At 42.3% G+C, this 23,165-nt stretch overlaps 1 protein-coding gene across 7 annotated transcripts in view; it reads left to right on the top strand.

Moving 5' to 3' along the window:
- rnf157 (ring finger protein 157) overlaps nucleotides 1-23,165 on the top strand; it is a 28,521-nt gene extending 5,356 nt beyond the window's left edge. For 2 of the 7 annotated variants that reach the window (XM_062475129.1, XM_062475130.1), the window contains 17 exons: nucleotides 700-788; nucleotides 975-1,124; nucleotides 1,282-1,399; nucleotides 1,485-1,551; nucleotides 1,641-1,684; nucleotides 1,828-1,875; nucleotides 1,999-2,070; nucleotides 2,207-2,366; nucleotides 2,471-2,580; nucleotides 3,042-3,271; nucleotides 3,431-3,545; nucleotides 3,632-3,740; nucleotides 3,859-4,073; nucleotides 16,551-16,616; nucleotides 17,824-17,872; nucleotides 19,019-19,129; nucleotides 21,824-23,165. In XM_062475129.1, the coding sequence (XP_062331113.1) occupies nucleotides 700-788; nucleotides 975-1,124; nucleotides 1,282-1,399; nucleotides 1,485-1,551; nucleotides 1,641-1,684; nucleotides 1,828-1,875; nucleotides 1,999-2,070; nucleotides 2,207-2,366; nucleotides 2,471-2,580; nucleotides 3,042-3,271; nucleotides 3,431-3,545; nucleotides 3,632-3,740; nucleotides 3,859-4,073; nucleotides 16,551-16,616; nucleotides 17,824-17,872; nucleotides 19,019-19,129; nucleotides 21,824-21,978 (1,908 nt within the window). In that variant the 3' untranslated portion in view covers nucleotides 21,979-23,165. Of the gene's footprint in view, nucleotides 1-699; nucleotides 789-974; nucleotides 1,125-1,281; nucleotides 1,400-1,484; nucleotides 1,552-1,640; nucleotides 1,685-1,827; nucleotides 1,876-1,998; nucleotides 2,071-2,206; nucleotides 2,367-2,470; nucleotides 2,581-3,041; nucleotides 3,272-3,430; nucleotides 3,546-3,631; nucleotides 3,741-3,858; nucleotides 4,074-16,550; nucleotides 16,617-17,823; nucleotides 17,873-18,383; nucleotides 18,988-19,018; nucleotides 19,132-20,059; nucleotides 20,095-21,823 lie in introns of those variants that run through there. The other 5 variants (XM_062475131.1, XR_009931923.1, XM_062475134.1 and 2 more) reach the window with 5 other exon arrangements.

Here is a 23,165-nt window from a genome sequence, read left to right as displayed (position 1 = left end):
GAGTGCAATTCTCATTCCTGGCCCACATTATGCACTCGTCTGGTTGGTTTCTTACAAACAAGCGTGTCCAAACTGTAGTCTTTGTCTGGGGGGGGGGGGGGGGGGTTGCTCTTGGAGAAACAGCGCTGGTGTTTTTTTCACTGTAGACAAACTCAAAGAACGAAAGATTAAATAGTATTAAACATTGCCGTCTCATGAACCCAGAACTGATTTTGTGGAATTATACTCTAGCTAAAATAATTATTAAATATATAACAAAGGGTTGGCATTGGACTCAACAGATCAGCTAATCATGTTTGCTGCATTGTCTTATAAGATATGAGACATTGTACCTACTGGAAGCCGCTCTTAAGCATCTTTTTGTGAGTGTGTGTGGTTTACAGTAAAAAGCCCAGATGTTGGAATACTGCTCCATTCTCTAAAACACATGTATACACACACACACACACACACACTTATGCTATATTCCCTGTCCAGGTCCAGATGAGAGCTAGTACTGTGGAGGTATGGGGGAACCACACCCTCCCCTGTCGATTCACCCTGCATCTGCTCACACACATTCAACAACCAACCAGGCCTAAAACTAAGGGAAAAGAAAAGGCCCTCTGTAAAGTTGAAAAATGTTCTGCACAACACTAGGGTACTTGTGCCACCGCTTGAGCAACAGTAAACCTACAGTACCAACTCTTACTTTTGCAGTTCCCCTATGCTGCTCCACCCCCTCAAGAACCAGTGAAGACGCTACGAAGTCTCATAAACATCCGCAAAGACACACTGCGACTTGTAAGGTTAGTATCTTGCTTCATAGAAATATATTAATGCCGATAAAATGTCATATATTTACACTACTTTGCTAATGTAGCTGCATTACAAAAGAGGAGACCCATTGCAGCATAATATATAATTATCAGGCTTTATATGTTCAACTAAAGTCTGTCTCTCTGTCCCTCACACACACATACACACACACACAGGTGCAATGAGGATGTAAAGCTACCTGGTGAGGAGATGGTGGAAAAGAACAGAGCCTGCTACAACATTGAGTTCACGTTTGATGCAGACACACAGGTGGCCATCACCATCTTCTACCAGGCCATAGAGGAGTTCCACAGCGGAGTGCCAGTGTATGTCTGGGACTGACATATGCATGTTCTAGAACACAATCATAAGCCCCAGTTCTGGGGAATAAATGACGCCCTGCCATAGTTTTAGAGGTGCTCTGTGATTCAGTGTGGTCTTGTGTGTGTGTGTATTCTAATGTAATTCTCCCGGTCCGTCTAGTTACCTCCCCCAGGACAGCGCTCTGCAGTCAGAGACGGTGCACTTTAAGAGGGGCGTGAGCCAGCAGTTCTGTCTGCCGTCACACTCCGTCAACCTGTCAGAGTGGGCTGAGGAGGAGGTACAGTAGAGTGTGTGTCTGCAGCTGTTTCTGTGTCAGTTGACCCACGACTAACCTCCCTTTCCCTTACCTGCCTCCTCTGTAGCTGCTGTTCGACATGGACAGGGAGATCTTTCCTATGGTGGTGCAGGCAGTAGTAGTTGAAGGGGAAGGTGAGTCATACAAACATATGTTACCTATAGTCTGACCAAAGTCTGACCCTGAAAAAAACACATTAATTAATTCATAATCCCATTTGTAGATCACTCTGGCCACTCACATGTACTCTTAGCTACTTTTGAGAAGGTAAATAAAAGTATTTATTTTTAACTTTATTTCCAGACATTAAATCTGTTTTGTTCTGTATGTCTAAATTGCATTATTCCAGTAATGGATGTTCAGTAAATCTTGGTTATGTGAACTGGGTTTAAAATAGTTCATTGTTACAGCACATGGATGGGAGCTTCTGTATCAAACCTCTAAAGCAGAAACAAGTTGTGAGTACCTACCTACCGATGTATCTACCTGGCTTACAGGTGATACTATTCTACCTCCTGTCCTCTTGTTCTGCAGACCAGAAGAACATCTTTTTTCATTCTCTGAGCCATTTCTTTCCTCAGGTTGATGGAGTGAGCTATCTCCTGCAGGAGATCTATGGCATCGAGAACAAATACAACAGCCAAGAGTCCAAGGTGATCCAGTGGTTCTACTGCTAAATCTACACTTCACAGGAAGTCACAACTATGGTTAACCGGAACAAACTGTTAATACTCCATCTGAATGCATATGAGATGTGCCTGATCCAAACATACATTGGGTGTTTCGCAGGTGGCAGATGATGAAATTAGCGACAACAGTGCAGAATGTGTAGTGTGTTTGTCTGATGTGAGGGACACTCTCATCCTGCCTTGTCGACACCTCTGTCTCTGCAATGCCTGTGCTGACACACTCCGCTACCAGGCCAACTGTTGCCCTATCTGCAGACTGCGTGAGTCACAACCGCTTGTATGTGCAGAAGCATGCTGAATTCGTCTTACACATTGATTATTGTTGTTAAGTGACTTTTCCTCCACTGTCCATGCTGTTCTCCAGCCTTCAGAGCTCTTCTGCAGATCCGGGCCATGAGGAAGCGTCTGAGTCTGTCTCCGGCCGGGATGAACTCTGTCATCACTTCTCAGACCTCAGACTCAGAGGAGCACTCGGTAAGACCTCACAAACAACACATCTACATACACAGTTACCTACTGTTCTGTGCTGTCCAACATTGCTTCTCAGAGGACATTACAGTTTTCTAAGTCTACTGCATAAGGGTGCACACCAAGAACATGTCTTTGTGTTTCGGATGTCAGAGTGAATCATCATGCGGTGATGTCAGTGGCGAAAATCAATTTTTGGGGGGACAATTATATGACATTTTCTCAAGAGCAATTCCTGAAGGGGACACCAACATTACTGCTGTAAAACATAGCCTACATTGTATTATGTTAAATGTATATTATTAAAATGTCCTTATGTTTACAGTGATTTATTGGGGGGGACAAATCCAATTTTTTGCCAGGATGGGGGGGTCATGTCCCCCCTGTCCACTCCGGGATTTCTGCCTATGGGTGATGTAATACAGTGTGTATTTCTCCTACATCTCCTTCTTATCTGTCTCCCTCAGGCGTCGGAGCACATCCCCCCGGGGTATGAAGCAGTGTCTCTCCTGGAGGCTCTGAATGGCCCCCTGAGCACGTCTCCCTCGGTGCCCCCACTGCAGACCCTATCTGGGGCTCATGTGTCTGGGCCCCTGCCCCCCTACAGCAGTGAGGCTCACCTACCCCCAGCACGTTCTCTCTCTCCGCCAGACCACTACAACTCCAGCCAACTTAAACTCAAGAAAAGTGGCTCTAAGTAAGTTGGAGGTGGAGTTGTGTGCATATTGGCACACAAACTCTTGATCCACACTTTACAAACATGAAGCCATGCATACAGGAGCACATGAGCATTATATTCTTGGAGTATTTGTGGAGAAGATGTGGTCTCTCACAGCGCAGCATTGTTTTCCACCAGGTCACTCTCTCAGAACTCCTCCGTGCTCCCAGAGGAAGAAGATGAGAAATCATGTAGTGAATCAGAGGTTCAAGCCAGAGCCAGCCGCCGAAAACTAGCTGTGGAACAGCAGGAGGTGTGTGTGTGTGCGTGCAGTATGTGTGTGTGTACAGTATGTGTGTGTACAGTGTGTGTATGTGTCACTCTTCTTCTGTGTTTCAGTATGGTGTTACTCCAGAGAGTGAGAACTTGACTCTGTCCTCGTCTGGAGCCATTGATCAGTCGTCCTGTACTGGTACCCCCCTCTCCTCCACCATCACATCCCCTGAAGGTACACACTAGCTAAACCTGTCTAAACTCTGAAGAGATCCTGTGCCAAAAAAGGCAACTGAATACTTCCAAGCCTCACCCTTAGTACCTGCTGCTGTCTCTGTTGCCCTCTCTCCCAGAGCCAGCGAGCAGCAGCTTGGCCCAGTCAGTCATGTCCATGGCCTCCTCTCACTCCCAGCACTCCCACATCAGCACCGACACCATGTCCTCCATGTCTGGATCCTACCTGGCCGGGGTGGAGGGGGAGCAGGAGGGGCCAGAGGGAGGAGAGGCAGAGGGGGAGGAGAACCAGGATGCCCCCATGGAGAGCCGGGGACCCTCACAGCAGGACGGGGTGAGTGCACAAGAAAGGAGGGGTATCTAGTTGAACATCTTTGAGTGAGATTGTACCTTGAGTTTAACCCTAACCTGCATTGAAAAGTTTGGAACAACAAAATCAAACAATACATCATATAGTACACATACAGTTAGGTCCATAAATATTTGGACATTTACACAATTTTCATCATTTTGGCTCTGTATACCACCACAATGGATTTGAAATGAATCAAAGATGTGCTTTAAGTGCAGAATTTCAGCTTTAATTTCAGGGTATTTACATCCAAATCAGGTTAACGGTGTAGGAATTACAACACATTTTATATGTGGCCCCCCCCTTTTTAAGGGACCAAAAATAATTGGACAAACTAACATAATCATAAATCTAATTGTCACTTTTAATACTTGGTTGCAAATCCTTTGCAGTCAATGACAGCCTGAAGTCTGGAACCCATAGACATCACCAGACGCTGGGTTTCGTCCCTGGTGATGCTCTGCCAGGCCTCTACTGCAACTGTCTTCAGTTCCTGCTTGTTCTTGGGGCATTTTCCCTTCAGTTTTGTCTTTAGCAAGTGAAATGCATGCTCAATTGGATTTAGGTCAGGTGATTGACTTGGCCATTGCAGAACATTCCACTTCTTTGCCTTAAAAAACTCTTTGGTTGCTTTCGCAGTATGCTTCGGGTCATTGTCCATCTGCACTGTGAAGCGCCGTCCTATGAGTTCTGAAGCATTTGGCTGAATCTGAGCAGATAATATTGCCAGAAACACTTCAGAATTCATCCTACTGCTTTTGTCAGCAGTCACATCATCGATAAATACAAGGGAACCAGTTCCATTGGCAGCCATACATGCCCACGCCATAACACTACCTCCACCATGCTTCACTGATGAGGTGGTATGCTTTGGATCATGAGCAGTTCCTTCCCTTCTCCATACTCTTCTCTTCCCATCATTCTGGTACAATGCATTGATGTGGAAAAATTCTAACGGCACTGTGTAGATTTGAATAGTCAAGAGATGGCGGTTACAATAAATTTATTTTGCTTGTACAAATCAAGATTTAACAAAGTACTTTGTGATCAGTCTAACGAAGGAGGTGCTAGCCACAGGTCGTTCGCCAGAGTGATGAAGAACAATCACAAACGCTACCTTATATAAACGTTAGATCAAATGGCATTCTATAAGGTCAATCCATCAATGTAACCAAGTCTATGATTGGCTAACTCAATTCAGTGACAGTTTGAAACAATACATCTCTGTACCATTTGTCCCACAATCCTTTGTGCGGGCCACTTCAAACAAGTATTTGATTAACCCCACCCAATGCAACAGGAAGGGTCAGAGCAGCAGATCACAATAACAATACAGTTGAATCCACATTGTCTCTAGACCAGCTGTCTCTTCCTCCCCAGGTGACAAGAACCCTCTCAGATCACCCAGACTTCCCGTCTCTTAGACTTCACGTCTCCTAGTTATAAAACTGCAAATGGCATCTCTACCAAATGGGTTGAATCGACTGTCACTGTATTAAGCTTCTTAACAAACTTTTAGACTTCCCTTAAAACACATTATAAAACACACATATTATAACTGTATTCCAAAATTTCCATGACAATTCCAAAATATTTTTTTTTTTTTTTTTTACAATACCATAAACCCAAACAGTTAATTAAGAAAAATAATTCAAACATTAACATAAGCATGCAACTAACTCAATAAAAACATCCACACTGAACATGTACAGATAAGAAAATAACCGTAATCCCTTTAATTAAAATATCCTCCAAAAGAACATTAGAAATCACATATCGCACATATTAGCCTCTTCATCCTCAAACGGTGGAACCCAATCATAATCCTCTGAGGGACTATAGTTCATCATTTGAACTGCAAATGATTTAGCCATTGTCTTTTCAACCATTTTCCTTATACAGGGAAACAGACAACAACCCAAAAATAACTATCAGCAAAATGACACCTATCCCACACAGTACAGACAAAAAAACTGCCTTCCATTTACCCAACATTTCCCAAGATCCATCAATCCACGACCAAATCCCTTTTGAATCATCAAAACCAGAATTTTCAGACAATTCCAATGCCAAAGCACGCATGCCTGATAATGCTTTAGTGACCGACCCATCACTCGCTGTATTATTGGGAATGTACGTACAACATGTACCCTTGAAAAGTACACAAACACCTCCTTTTTCAGCCAACAACATGTCTAGAGCAATCCTGTTTTGCCATGCCATCTCTGAAGTCTTAGCCAATTGTTCTGTCAACCAAGAAATCGCATCCACCGTGTAATTAATAAAACGTTGCTGATTATAGTATATATAATTAATCCAATCCACATTTTTGTTAACACCACACTGTACACAAAAGAATGACTCAAATCCTGCAGCTACCTGATTTCTAGCTTTAAACTCCGTAGGCACCCCTCTTGGCACTCCAATACCATCTATGTAAATTCCACTATCAAAAGATCCAGCAGGAGCAGCTCGTCTCTGTCTGACTGATCCAACCGTCGCATTACCTAAAGGCTTAATCAACGTCTTACTAACTAACATCACCTTAGCACACACTCCCACCCATCCTTCTGGTAAACGTGATCTAATTCTACCCCCACAATACCAAAATATATCAGCTATATCACATCCTGGATATACCAATGGGCCAGAAGGTGGTGGAGTATGATGTTTTCCCTCACTATCCACACGAACAGAGCTTCTATACTTGTAACAAGGGTGTAAAGTCCCATTAACATCTCTAAACTGCATCGCCTCACAGTATGGATTTACCACCCAAGTATGTCCACAAGTTCCAATCTTTACTTTCCCTTCACTAAAGTTCCCCACGAATACTGTTTTAACAATATCGGAACTTTTCTCGAAACACTCAAACTTTTGCCCTGGAACTATAACAAAATCAATCAGAACATCTTCCGTTCCCTCGTTCTCAATTGGTCCAGTAAGCATAGGACGTACTGCTGCACATCCTAGATTGGAATTTAAATACCAAGCACTAGAACTCTGGTAATGATAGCAGTTAGTGGGACAGACTGGACAATTCCTGAACAAAACCAGATGACTACTGTCCACACATCTCGTTTTATCAATGTCACCTGAAATAATTCGATGGTAATTAAAATCATAACAACTAGTTGAATTAAATGGTGCTAGCATAATCAGTGGAACATCCTTAAGTGGCTGGCAATACACACATGGTGGGTGTTCTTCGCCTAAAACTTGTTTTACTGAATATGTTGCTAACTTATACCAAGAATTAAACTCCATCTCCGATTCCATTTCATCTACAACCTCTCTCTCATCACTTTTCAACATCTGGAACGTTTCAGGTGAAACAGTTGAAGTCATTGGACCTATTGTCATAGTATCATCAGAATTATGCATACTTTTATTAAAATACAAAAGCGAAAATACAATAAGAGCAATAAGAAATGCCATTCCCAAGACAACCCACTGCACCCCGTATACCACAAAGTCCAGGTTGTCGGAACTGATGCCATGGTCTTGCATCCGTAGTGGCCATCTTCAGTTGAATGTAGGCTGTCAGGCGGTGTAGTCTAGTCGAATCGATTGCAAACGACGATCAAATTGCTCAGGGCAACTTTCAACGACACTGCACTTTGCGCGCAGCTCGGAAATTTCCTTGGTACTACGCAGAACGCGTATCCAATGCTTCCGTCTCCAGACAAGGTGCACGCTTACAATGGCTAGCGTGTATCCACGTTGCTCTCCCCTCGATCTTAACCGCCGAATTGGTCGTCAGGAGAATCTGGTATGGCCCTGTCCACCTTGGGTTTCTCCAGGACTTGCGTTTCAGGTCCTTCACCACGATCCAGTCTCCCGGTATCAAATCATGCAGCGGTCCAACCACCGGATGAGGAATAGCCTCCTTCACCTGTCTGTGGATATCACATAAAGCAGACGACAAGGTTGCACAGTAATTAAGAATTACATCCTCACATTGGTCAGTCGTAGGCAACTGACCTCTTGTTGGCCCAATTCCTGTATTCGGTGGCCTGCCGAACAGGATTTCAAATGGACTCAATCCATATTTGGGTCTAACTCTAGCCCTCATCTGCAATAACACGATTGGGAGGGCCTTTGTCCATGCCAATCCAGTGTCCTTACAACATTTCATCAACTTATTTTTCAAGTCCCGTTTTCTCGCTCAACTGCACCCCCGCTCTCTGGGTGATAAGCACAGTGTTGTCTCAAATCAATACCAAAATAACTGCCTAGCTTACGAATAGCATCATTAACAAAGTGTGAACCATTATCACTACTTATTCTCAAAGGAATACCCCATCTTGGTATTATCTCAGTTATCAAAGCTTTCACAACTGCACCTGAATCAGCCTTTGAGCTTGGAAAAACTTCAACCCACTTAGAAAACATATCAACAATCACTAAGCAATATTTCTTTCCCTCGCTAGGATTCAATTTAATAAAATCCATCTGCAAATACTCAAATGGCTTCTCTGGTCTTGGCTGTGAAGACTGTCGTGTTTGAATTCCTCTGCCTATGTTACTCGTAATGCAAATGAGACACTTCTGACAAAATGACTGTGCATACATAGCAAATCCTCTTGTATGCCAAAATTGACGCATGCTTGATATCATACCACCTTTAGAGGCATGATCTTTCCCATGTGTCAACTGAGCAAAATATCGAAACAGATGTTTAGGTAAACATGGTTTAAGCACGCGACCCTCATCTGGACCATACCAAACTCCATCTATATTCACACATCCGTCCTTTTTCCAAAGGGCTTTTTCTGGTGGTTTGGCCCAAGTCTGAATGTCCTGTAAACTTAAAGCTGTTAAATTAGGGTTATCTGGACCTGGCAATGCCATCTCCCCATCCCTCACGTCCTGTAAACACAGACCAACATCAAAACGAATACAAGTCATCACATCATCACATACAGGTAATCTAGAAGCTGCTTTAGCCGCAGCGTCTGCTCTGGCGTTTCCCTGTGAAATGTAATCCGTATTGTTAGTGTGAGCCTCACATTTGCATACAGCAATCTGTTCTGGTAATTGCAAAGCATCCAACAGCTCCGACACATATTGGTAATGTGCCACTGGCTTTCCCGAGGAAGTAAGAAACTTCCTATGCTTCCATATCATGCCAAAGTCATGTGTAACACCAAATGCATATCGACTGTCAGTAAATATGTTAACAACCTTTCCCTTAGCTAACTTGCAGGCCTCAATCAGCGCAATTAATTCCGCAACCTGGGCAGATAAATTCGCTGGTAATGAGTTTGATTTCACAGTGGCATGCAAAGTGACCACTGCATACCCAACTTGATTCGTCCCTGTATCCGGATTTCTAGACGCCGAACCATCAACAAAATATTCATATTCAGCGTTAGGAATAGGTGTATCCCTTAAATCCACTCTTGGTGAACACATTACTAACCGTAATGTTTGGCATATCCAACAAACACGTATTATACCTCAGCCATCTCGCAGCCGACAAGTGGCAGGTCTTTTGTTCCAACAACAACATAGCCACAGCATGTGGGACCATCAAAGTCAAATCAGAATATCCAACATACTCGCGTGAAGCGTGCACAGCTTTTTCCGCTGCTGCCACGGCTCTCAAACAAATAGGCAATCCTGCTGCTACAGGATCCAACTTTGCTGAAAAGTATGCAACTGGTCTCAGCTTTCCACCATGGCTCTGTAACAAAACTGAAACCATAAAGCCATTTTTCACATCAACCATCTGTGTGAAAGGTTTTTCTTGATCAGGTAACCCCAAAGTAGGGCTTGTTTGCAATGCTAATTTCAACTCCCTGAAGGCATTCTCCGCCTCAGGAGTCCACGTGATTTTATCATGCGCCCCCAGCCCAATACCATGAGCCAAAGCACTCAGTGGGGACTCAAGCACAGAATAGTTTACTATAAACGTCCTACAATACTACAGACGTCATCCCCAGAAAACTTTTCATCTGCTTAACAGTAATAGGTTTAGGAATCGATTGCACAGCAGCAATTCTCTTTTGAGAGAGAGTCTTTCCCTCTTTCGTCAATTCGTGACCCAAGAAAATCACCTTTTCTCGTACAAACTGTAATTTTGAAGCGCTAACTTTGTGGCCACATTTTTCCAAATGACACAACAGTTGTACCGTGTCCTTTTCGCATTGCTCTTTAGTAGGACTTGTCAATAATATATCATCAACATATTGTAATATCACTGTGCCCTCTGTAAGTTTCAACAAATCAAGATCATTTTTCAACGCCTCGTGAAAATACGTAGGACTGTCCACAAAGCCTTGTGGCATTCGAGTCCATGTATAAGTTTTACCGTTGAATGAAAAGGCAAACCAAAATTGGCTATCGGTATGAACAGGCACACTGAAAAATGCATTGCTTAAATCTACAACAGTAAACCAACCACAATTATCTGGAACTTGATTTAAAATTGTATAAGGGTTTGCAACATTTGAAGCTCTTGGAAACACTGCATTATTTACTGCTTTTAAATCTTGAACAAATCTCCATTCAGTAGGCTGCCCCTCATCTCTAATTTTCTTTACAGGAAATATTGGTGTTTGAACTGTAGAACCCCTGCAAGGTACAATCACCCCTGCTTTCAAAAGTGACTCGAAAACTGGCGTTATGCCATCAATTGCTTCCTGTTTCAAAGGATATTGGTGCACGCGAGGCCTAAAATCTGATTTAGGCATAATCACAATAGGTTCCATGCTTTTAATTAAACCTACATCATATTTACCCTGAGCCCAGAGCGTTTTTGGTATATCCCGTAATGCAGGTATCAAAGTAACATCACATTGTGGTTCAACATGCGCAAACTGAAGTGTTTTCTCTTCTAACAAAACAGACCTCACTGTCTGTACCACTGAACATAAAACCTTTTTGTAAACATTTAACACTGGGTTGTAGGTCACGCAAGAATCCTGTGTTTGTTGCCAAAATTGCTGTCCCTCACATTGCTTAACCCATAAACCCAAATCTGACCATGCATCATGTCTGTCTTTGACAAGAGCGACATGAGGAAACGAATCAACCTCGCAATATGGGAAATTTGTCTGGATATCTTTTCCAAAACGAGAGTATGACAACTTACAATTTGTTCTAATATTTGACAAAGAAACAGAAACAGCGCATCTGTTCTCTGACCAAAACATATTTTTCAACGTCAATTTTTCATTCAAATGATCTTGTCTAAACCATTTTTCTTCAAAAACCCCATCTCTGCCCTCACTGGTACGAGCTACCACGTGCAGTTCCTTCACATCATAACAATCGACATCCATTGAACTGACACGCATGCGCGCTTCGTCAACAAGTTCAGAATTCAGTGAACACACAGCCAACAGACTCAATTTCCAATTGTAAACATATTCTGGTGTACCCATGCCATATTTCACAAAAGAATGGTTTAACATATTCAATTCAACCTCATTTTTCCTCAACAAAGTAATCCCTTCCGGCGTAGAAATCAAACAAATACCGAGTTTGCACATCAAATCTCGTCCTAACAAATTCATCGGACAACAAGTGGAAAACAAAAAAGAATGTTTCACAATCCCTTCTACAGAATCTTTACAAGTCAACGGCACTGTATACCATTCTTTAGTCAAAGTACCTGAAGCCGCTATCGACTCAGTACTCCTCCCACTCAATTTAGGAGGAACAGAAAAACTATCTTCTGTTAACACAGATACAGTGGCTCCCGAATCAACTAAAAATTCAATCCTTTGTCCTTGTACCCACAATGTTATAACCGGCAAACATCTAAAAGGTTCTGAAGAGTATTTAACATAAGTTCCCTCTAACGGAACCTCACTTTCTTCAATTCGTCTAATAGTGTTTACAATTTGTGTGTGTAAATCGGGATCTGTTACGTCACCAGTTTGAAGTTCTCCATCTGTCTCAGTCCGCAACTCACTCTCCTCTCGGCGGCCCACACCTAGTCAATTCCCAGCCTCCCGACCGTTGTCAGCCTCCGGGCAATTTGGACTCCAGTGTCCCTTCTGACCACAGATAAAGCAGGCATCCCAACTCGCCATTGGCCGTCCATTCATAGCAAATTGTCGAGGTGCTTGACCTCTCTGGTCCCCTCTCTGGTTCCCTCTGCCACGGCCTCCTCGACCACCACGACCACGTCCTCTTATTTGGTTCTGGTTCTGGCTCTGGCTCTGATTCTGGAACATGGTGATAGTAGCCATTTGCAAGTCCTGTTCTCGTTTATCCATTTTTGCCTTTCTCGCCTCTTTCAAGCGTTTTTCTGCGTGATTAGCATGAGCCACAATCACGTTCAGCTTCGCACTGTCCCATGTGACACAAATGTCCTTAACTTTTTCGGAGATTTCTGCATCCATTCCATTCAGGAAACAGTTTCTCAAATGGGCCTCCCACACAGTAACCTCTGGTAGATTAATATCAGCTGGTACCTCTATTCCTGAGTGAGCATTATGCAGCTCTGTTAAACGTATCAGATACTCATGACAAAGTTCTCCATCTTTCTGTCTACATCCGTTGATTTTTGTCATGTCCAATCTCAAAGGAAAAGCATCACGAACTCGATCGCACACACCAGCTATCGTTACCCGGTATGCGTTATTGTCATTATGGTCCCAATTTGGATTCGAAAGTTTCAAGTCATCAACCGGCCATCCAGCATTAATCCGAGAAAACTGTGGCCCAATCTTTGTCATTAAAAGACGTCTCAACTCGTGAGTAGTTGGTTTAAAGTCTCTGCAGAAGGTTACCAATTCAGCCCCCATTCTATTGCCGCCCACTTCTCCGGGCAGCGGCAAATGAACCATTGCTTCTTTGATCTCAGATAAAGTCCATGGCCTTTGAACAAGCACAGTTCCCCCGTTCGCTCCGGGCGCTTCTACCATAGCTAACAGGAAATCCGGAGATTCAACATTGCCCACAAAAGCACGCTGGTACTTTTTCCCAGATCTCGTGTGATAGGGAGACTGTCTACCATCTTCTTCCGGTCCCTCTAAGTAACGTTCCGGTAGGGAAGGATAAAGTGGTTGATATTCTGGTGGTGGGCTAACCGTAGGTGTGCTACCTGCAGCCGCATCTCGCATCTCTGGAATCAGCGCTGGCGTTGCTAGCGGTTGTGGTTGGTATCGCTGCTGCAGTTGTTGCAGGGCCTGTAGATAATCGATCTGCTGCTGCAGATCGGGCTGTCCGCCCTGGACAACGGCGGCAGGATCACCCAATAAATCCTGGTCAGCTGGCTGTTGAGGCGGTGGCGGTGCTGGTACCGGGACTGGTCCTGGAGCTTGTGCTGGAGGTGCTGGAAGTGCCGGAGGTGCTGGAGGTGCTCGCAGTGGGCCAACCAGAAGATCTGAGTCGCGAACTTTGAAACATTGAGAAATAGGTGAATTTGTCCCTATCCTACTCTGTTCTCGTAATAAACCTTCCTGGTTCCATTCACCGAAAGCTTTCCAATCTGCCTGAAATCTATTTCGTATTAAAAAACAATCTTTAGTTTCTTCCTCTTTCCGGGTAAGATTGAATTTCAATGTTCTAAGTTGTTTAAGAGAAAAAGACCCTTCCTCTGGAAACCCACAATCATCTATCCAAACAGAAATTTGTGATAAACTACTGTTGCTATAATTTCGTTTCATGTAATTGATATATGGACAGGATAAATCTATCCCCAGACCATCATTCTTGCTTGAACCACAACCCATGTTTTACCTCTTGAAAGAAACAAACAAAGTAAAATCAAATAATTATCCCCTTCTCTCTTTTTTTTCCAACAGTTATATTTACCAATAACACAACTTTTCAATGAAAATATACCCCTACTAATCGTAAATTACAAATAATCAAACAAAAGAAAAATAATTAAAATTTTATGTTTGTAATTTGTATGTAGCGTTTAATATAACACATTAGTTACTCTCACTCCTTTTAACCTAAAAAAAAACATATTAAACAAAAATGAACACGCGCGCGTTACTAACTTTGAAATTTCATAATTCAGGCCTTCACTTTTTCCCTTTTCTTTACTTTTTTTTTTTTTTCCTTAAACACTCAGCTGATTACCAATTTACTCTTTACCAATTTAATCTTTACCAATTTAATCTTTACCAATCCTCTGAAGTATACTTTTCTCTCGGGACTTAGAATCACGTTTAGGCCGTAAATAAATAAGAACTGTTATGACCACCAAAGCCAATACAATTTCTCAAACTATCACTAACCCAACATATTCTAATCCTAGGGTCTCAACAGACACATAACACGATATAACATGTGAATTTATCACCCTTTTGTGCGCTCGTCAGCACACTTTCCCTGCATGCTTTTTTACGACTTTCACGTAAAGGATAAGTTCTCCGGCCTTATCCGATTAATTTGTACGACTTGCACGTACAGGACAAAAGCTCTTCTCCGGTCTCCGCCCTATTAATTTCGTACGACTTGCACGTACAGGACAAATCTCTTCTCCGGTCTCCGCCCTATTACTAACTAAACCGAATTATTGACCATAGTCTAAACAACACACATTTAGACAACTCAAATTACACAGAAGCCAAAAAAGAATATTTACCGGTTCTTTCAGGATCCCGCGTCAGCGAAAGCGCAACCAGTCAAGCACCCCCTCGAATCGGCCCCGCTTTCTCTGAAAATTTTGGATAGAGGTAAAGGCGGCTATGCCGGATTGATCAGATCACCTTTTCTAAGGGAGTCCTTGTCCGTGATACGCTGAGCAGACGAGGATCCCCTTACGGGCCACCAAGTGATGTGGAAAAATTCTAACGGCACTGTGTAGATTTGAATAGTCAAGAGATGGCGGTTACAATAAATTTATTTTGCTTGTACAAATCAAGATTTAACAAAGTACTTTGTGATCAGTCTAACGAAGGAGGTGCTAGCCACAGGTCGTTCGCCAGAGTGATGAAGAACAATCACAAACGCTACCTTATATAAACGTTAGATCAAATGGCATTCTATAAGGTCAATCCATCAATGTAACCAAGTCTATGATTGGCTAACTCAATTCAGTGACAGTTTGAAACAATACATCTCTGTACCATTTGTCCCACAATCCTTTGTGCGGGCCACTTCAAACAAGTATTTGATTAACTCCACCCAATGCAACAGGAAGGGTCAGAGCAGCAGATCTCAATAACAATACAGTTGAATCCACATTGTCTCTAGACCAGCTGTCTCTTCCTCCCCAGGTGACAAGAACCCTCTCAGATCACCCAGACTTCCCGTCTCTTAGACTTCACGTCTCCTAGTTATAAAACTGCAAATGGCATCTCTACCAAATGGGTTGAATCGACTGTCACTGTATTAAGCTTCTTAACAAACTTTTAGACTTCCCTTAAAACACATTATAAAACACACATATTATAACTGTATTCCAAAATTTCCATGACAGCATCTTGTGGTGAACCCTCTGTATTTACTCTGGTGAAGTCTTCTCTTAATTTTTGACTTTGACACAGATACGCCTACCTCCTGGAGAGTGTTCTTGATCTGGCCAACTGTTGTGAAGGGGTTTTTCTTCACCAGGGAAAAAATTCTTCTGTCATCCACCACAGTTGTTTTCCGTGGTCTTCCGGGTCTTTTGGTGTTGCTGAGCTCACCAGTGCGTTCTTTCTTTTTAAGAATGTACCAAACAGTTGATTTGGCCACACCTAATGTTTTTGCTATCTCTCTGATAGGTTTGTTTTGATTTTTCAGCCTAACGATGGCTTGCTTCACTGATGGTGACAGCTCTTTGGACTTCATATTGAGAGTTGACAGCAACAGATTCCAAACACAAATACCATACTTGAAATGAACTCTAGACCTTTTATCTGCTCCTTGTCAATGAAATAACGAACTCTCATGAGGGAATAACATACACCTGGCCATGGAACAGCTGAGTAGCCAATTGTCCAATTACTTTTGGTCCCTTAAAAAGGGGGGGGCCACATATAAAATGTATTGTAATTCCTACACCGTTCACCTGATTTGGATGTAAATACCATGAAATTAAAGCTGAATGTCTGCACTTAAAGCACATCTTGATTGTTTCATTTCAAATCCATTGTGGTGGTATACAGAGCCAAAATGATGAAAATTGTGTCAATGTCCAAATATTTATGGACCTAACTGTATATTTCAACACTATAGGATATGGAGCCCTTTTTCCCAGTGCTCCATCTATCAGGCACTTATGGTAGAATGTCTTAAATGTGTGATCAGTGTGTAGATTGATATAGAATATAGATGTGGGAAAATTATAATAAAAAGTGTATGGGTGAATGCACCCTAAAGCTCTGAGTTGAATTTTGGAAAGACCTGTAGCAAAGCAGCCGTCATTTACTGATACCACCCTTTGTATACCAAGTAACCAGTAAATACCAGTAGAATAATTAACTATTAAAATGTTTATATTTAATGTCAGACATCCAGGTAATTTGCAGTAATCTCTCTTTGTATCTCCCTTCATCTCAGGAGATTCCTAATGAACCAAAGGAACAGAACCTTGTGGTGGCTGTGTCGGAAGAGAGAGACTCTGAGGTTACTATACACATGTTCCATTAGGCCAGCCATTTACATTTACATTTAGTCATTTAGCAGACGCTCTTATCCATAGCGACTTACAGTAAGTACAGGGACATTCCCCTGAGGCAAGTAGGGTGAAGTGCCTTGCCCAAGGACACAACGTCATTTGGCACAGCTGGGAATCGAACTGGCAACCTTCTGATTACTAGCCCGACTCCCTCACCGCTCAGCCATCTGACTCCCATCTGACTCCCCAGCCAGTATCTGCCAGTGGAATTTACTAACACGATTTCACGTTGGCGAAAGGCAAATGTTTTAGGCAAAGAAAGTCTATTTTTCTTAATTGTTGACATTGTTGTTTTTATGGGTATAAAATGCACAAAAGAAATTGGGGTTTCTTATCTAATTGGTGGAAATAAATGCTTTGGTGAAAATAAATGCTTTGGTGAAGCAGTGTCATTCCCCATTCCCAAAATTAAGATTTTACTGAAAATAGTTTAGTCCTGTCAGTTTTAATTTACAACCATAAACCATGAAACCATTGAGAAGCCAACAAAGTATTGGACCATTTCCATTACATACATTAAAAAAATCTGATTTAAGAATGGGTTGCATATCCTTGAATATATTTGTAAATCTATCACAGAAAGTAATTGCACTGTGTGGCTGCACGACAGAAAAGATTACATGTTGTTTTATTTTTAAATTAATTTAAATTAAGGTTGTGTTCACACTTAGTTCTGTTCTCTTGGTCCGGACCAGAACAGAAAATGTTACATTGAGTCCAGGTTTGTTTAGCGTTCACACTGGCATTTTAGGACCAAACAAAAGGCATCAGGATAAGGTCACCTTATTGGGAGCTTTTCAAGCGGTCTCGGCCCACTTGTTTGGTGCGCACCAAGGTTTTGGTGGCAGCGTTCACACTTGTTAAAATTAACACAGGAATTAATCACTAACAGAGCAGTCAAGCCAGAGTTAGTTAAATTGAACCAAACCTGCCAAGTGTGAACACAACCGAATTTTACCATTCGACCCTAACGCTCTAACGGTCCTGCTTACGCTGAAAGCACAGGGCAGGTAGAGGATGGTTTCAACAAGCCTCTGTGGGAGTATGGTCATAAATGCAGTGGTAATATACATAATAGGTTTAGTTTAAATCCCCAGATTTGTGAATTCATTTCCACACATTGAACAAATTGCAATGTATCTTTCTGTCTCTCAGGGAAATGATGTGACAGAGGAAGATTGCCCTTCCCCGCCTCATGAGCATGGTAACTATGCACAAAAATATCACTGGATCACTTTGCTTTTCAATACGGCCAGTCAGTGACCCCCCTAACAAACCAGTCCTGTGGTATTAGTGAAGGCATATCAGACAAGGCCCTCCAGAGAATGGACCACATTCTATAGCTACTGAAAGGCTAGCTGAAAACAATACCGCCAGCGCAATTTACTATAATTGTATTCATACATCTCTTTCCTTACTTTACCTTGTCATCTGAGTGTGCCTGATTGCTTGGCTCTTTTGATCCTGTATGTGTCTCTTAGTATGAGTGTGTTTCTGGATGCCTGTGAATGAATTGCGTTTTTCTCATGCTGTGTTTTTGCTTGCAATGCTCTGTATGGGATGCTTAATTGCCTACTGCAGCCTGATAATAGAATATGTACACCATCCACACATTACACTCTGGATGAAGTGCTTCCGTAAGTCTGTGGTTAAGGGGAGTGTGTGTCACATCTCTTTTCTTCATCTCTTTTCTCTCCTGCTCTCCTTTTTTCAAGGTCAGATAGACTGGTGTGGATGCTGACATGATGCCTCTCCATAAGAGTTGTCTATGTCCACAAGAGTTGTGTTACATATGTACGATAGTATGGGAATTGTGTGTGCACGTGTATGAGAATCGCTGTAGTTGTACACAGATCCTTTCAAGCAAACTGAAATTATGAATAAATGTCAGTAAACCTACTGCAACAATTGATGACGAAATGTAAAGCTTGTTGTAAAGTGATGTGCCATACAGTGTTTATGTACGATACACTCTAAGCTTGTATGCGCAGGCGTGTGTCTGCTTCAGGTCGGCTTGCCAGCTTCCACATGCACTGTGTATACCTGCTGAGCTGCTCTCATTGATTCATTTTAGATCACCATACATATACGTACACACAACAATGCATGCACTTCTGGTCATAACCTGGACATGCTAGAAATGGCACAATTGTGGAAACTGCTTATGACTTAAGCAATTTAAACAAATAAACCCATTTAAAGCCCTTTCCGTAACCTAACCTTACCCTTAATGTGGTAATGAATGGGTCCTGTGATATAGTACTCCATTCTAGCATTGCCAGTCAGTGACTGCTGACTTCAACCATGCTGGGCCTGGCTGCTCTTGTTTGACTTTTGCCCTCGCTTACAGGTGGGCGGAGCAGGTGTCCAGAGTTCACCAATAACAATCAGGGCGTCGCCCTCTGTGACACGGCCTCTTTGGGGCTGGATAATGAGCACGCTCCCGACAGCCATTTCGCCGGTGAGTGGCAACCTACCGAACATGGACCAATGAGAGCTGAGAACTGGGCATGGGCCAAAGGAGGGGGGGCAGGGTTGGGTGAAGGGGGATAGGAGGGAGAGGAGAAGTTTTTATTTATAGTAAAGGTAAGGTTAATAGGAAGATATTGGTGGACTAGTGGGACAGCATGGTTGCTGGTTAGTTTGAAGACTAGTATCACCTCCACTCTTACACATCTCCCAGGTTGTAGTACAACAGATCAGACATCTTTCTTTTAATCTCTACCCCTTTTTCGTGTCTGTTTTGTCAGGGGTGGCTAGCTGTGGACTCTTCCTTCATATCTGTATGTTAGAGTATGTGAAAATGATTTGATGAGTATGTCTTGGCATGCCACTGTATGTGCGGTGGGTCTGAGTGTGTCTGTTCAGGGTTCATGTTCAGTGTCTGCCAGCTCCAGGCTGCTTTGCCTCACATCTGCGACTACACCCCTCTTACTCTCATTACATTTCAGCTTTTCCTCTTCTCCCGTGTGAAAGATGTGTTCATCTGCAAGGTCGGTTGGGTTACTGGGATGAGAATATAGGCTTTACTTATCAAACTTGGTTGGCTTCTTATCTGTTAGCTAATCAATTCCCCTATTGTTGCATTCAACAACATAAATAATAGAATATAACATTATTAGTGCTTACTTAGAGAAAAAAGTGACAGAACTCCCAGAAGCACCAACCAAGACTAACTCTCTTTCCAAGACTAACTGTCTCTCCTTTAATCCCAACCATCACTGTGGATGTTCTAAAGGATTATATTGGTGTGTGCCGTAATTGTGTTCTGCTCTCTTTCTGTGTCTATCTCCTTTTCCCACCATTTTGTATCATTGTCTGTCTCCTCTGAATGTTCTCCTTCCTTCTCTATTCTTTTTCTTGCTTCCTCTGCTCTCTTTTGGATGGACAGAGGAGGATTCGTGCCCTGTGCACATTGAGAAATAGGTATGACTCAAGTTGACTGGTACTGGAGATCAGATATAGTACTGAATGGTCATGGCAGAGTAGGTAGGTAGGTAGGTAGGTAGGTAGGTAGTCATACTAATGCAGTACATGCCTGTGAAATGTGACCGAATGGCAGCCTTGGTCTGGAATATTAAGTCAGGCAGCTAAGAGACTTTTTAATCATTGTAAAAAAGTTTATTTAATAATAACACTACCACATATATGTGTTATCAAAATGTTTTATTTGTAACTCATGGAATGATACAGAAACATACTTTTAATTTGATAAATGCCATACGGTATCTTACAATGCCAAGATGTAGCTCAAGAGGCTACTAGAGTTTACTAGTTTCTATTAGGCCAGATTAACACTCTTGATTTAGGATATTAGTGTAACAAAGTGTCCATACATTTCCCTGAAACTAGGAACATTTTGTTTCATCAAATAAATACCAGACAATTATTGTGAAATACACAAAATACATATGGTGTTTCAGGAGTGGGGTAGTCTTGTACAGATCACATGAGTCACAGTTTTCCTAATATGTCAGCAGTCGCATCATCAATAAAAACTAATGATTGAGAAACAGCAGAAGTAAGACCGCTTGACTGCACCTCCACCGTGTGTCACATAAGGTAGCATGCTCGTGGAGATTTCCTTTTTTCCTCAAACCTTTTTCTATTGATTTCCCTGTTATTTGTCAATCGTTGTCTTTTGTTTATCTTTATCCATTGTTGCAATACTCTCCTGGCACTCAGATGCAATTTGTAAACATCCTCTAACTTTGCCTATCTGTTATTTGTGTTCCCTCTGATTTACTGCCTGTAGGCAGAGATACACACCTACATTCTGGAGAGGGTTTCTGATCTGTTGGGATTTTCTTCATAATAACGCCATATAACCGCTCAAACTGCACAGCATAGTTCAGCCAAATGTAGATAGTACCATCTACTATGTATTATGGCATCCACTGCCTATAATTTACATACATAATGACAAGTGTGAAATGATAGCAATAATTGTTAATTCATCAGAAAATAAGACTACATTAGTCTTCATTTAAAAGCATCAGTGGTTTCATTGTGCTTGGTCATGCTATTACCACAGATGAACATGCGGGTGTGCATGCTTGCACTGATTTCCATAACTGTGGAATGTGGTTATGGGCAAAGGGGGCACAGTGTTTTTGGGAAGTGTGCACTCTTATGTAAACACCACCAAGCGCTCCTTCCACATGCCCAGAGGGTGCTGCTCCTGTGTGACACTGCAGTAGAGGGGACCACATCTGGCCTATGAGGGTCTGAGAAACAGGTCTGGTCCCTGGACTGGGGTTTGAAGTTGTGAAGAAATAAACTTGAGGGATTGCTATGTGTAATGTACAGTACATATTTAGGACACACTATGATTCAAAGGAACTTAAAGTGTGGGGATTTGAACCTGCAACCTCTTGATCTACACCTACACCACCAACACATGGTAGTTAGTGTAACCTTAATGTAAAGTGTTGCTAGATCATTAAACCCAACTCTGGTGACTGATAAAGGTGAGATTCTAATGAAGGTGACCTGATGAATACCTAAGTACCCTGGACTACAATTTAAGTGTTATTTTTCCCTCCTTCATCTCCTATATAATGGATGGATTAGTGCTCACACCAGTGTGGATGTAGAAGACACGATATGTTATGATTTAATACCACCTCCCGGTCTCTCGTTGTCTCTCTCTCAGGTCAGATGTATCTCGGGGGTTACAGGCCTGTTTTGGAGCCCCTCCCCCACCATGCTTCAACCAGTAATATCAACCTTGAGGAACAGGAGGCAGAAGCGAGGAACAGCCATAGTCCCCACAAAAAAGCATCCTGTCGCGGACCACTCATTGTGTAACACACACTAGCGCACACACAGTGAGCTGGAGTGTCTGGCTGATGGGTGCTCAGCCTCAATCCCAAGAATTGAGTCCTTTGTGGACCACTCATTATGTAACACACCCTCCACTCGCCCATCCATACTCAGCCCCAACTGGTAGGATCTATTAGAAGTGCACCCAAACCACACCACTTCCCAATGGTTATTTGACCCTTTTTTAATTCCTTGTTTGATATATTTACCTGCTCACCACCATATTATTCCAGCATCTCTTTGTACTTGTTTTCTTGGGAATAACTTATCACATGACTCTGTCCAACTACCTAACATTATAACTTTTCGCAAGCTGCTCTCTCCTTCTTCGCTACCAAGAACAAGCAGCCAATCAGGGACTACTGTGAGCTGTAATCTAGTTTATGTTAGGGTATTTCTGTTCTGTGTTTAATACCTGTTTGAACACTGAAAACAAGTGACCCATGTTAGGCTACATTCACTGGATGAGACTATACCAGACATCTCTATGGACCCGGTGAGTCTGGTCCTGGTTTAGCATGCAGTCCTCTTAAGGTTTCCACTTCATCCATATTGTTCTCAGCAGCGATTTGTCCTGTTAAAACCTGCTTTGTATCTGACTTTGGCTATCGTAATAAACTAGACTTGGAAGATACCATGAAATGGCTGACCTGTTCCGTAACAATTAGTGATACTTAACTGAAATGGGGACAGGGAGCCAAGTCTCTCCTAATGTAACAATGATCATGGAGGGTATGCCTTTAAGTATGCCTTTGAGTCCAAAGGGGGGAATACAACAATGTGTTAATCGGTTGTAGTCCAAACATACACCCATGACATTTGAACCCTTGACCTTATCCACCCACTATCCTCCAATATCAGTCCTATTACATCAGTATTATTATAGCTGGACTGAGACGCCACACAACAAACCCATGTTGCATCCATTCACTGTTTATTGGCTACTTACAAAAACATCTACAGTTGTTGAACTGCACTTTTAAAGAACAGCACTCCTGTCTACAAGATTTTTTTTTTTAAATACACATCTGCTGTCTAAAAGACAAGGCAACCCACATCCTATGTGAAACCTTTATTTTGTATTATTTTAGTGCTTAGTTCACACGTAGATACTTGTCTGTGTTGTTCATGTGGATTTTTGTTAAATTAATAATAAATGATGTACATTTTGA

The sequence above is a fragment of the Osmerus eperlanus genome, chromosome 12, assembly GCF_963692335.1.
Source record: "Osmerus eperlanus chromosome 12, fOsmEpe2.1, whole genome shotgun sequence".
NCBI lineage: Eukaryota > Metazoa > Chordata > Actinopteri > Osmeriformes > Osmeridae > Osmerus > Osmerus eperlanus.
This window is presented reverse-complemented; position numbering and strand designations above follow the sequence as displayed.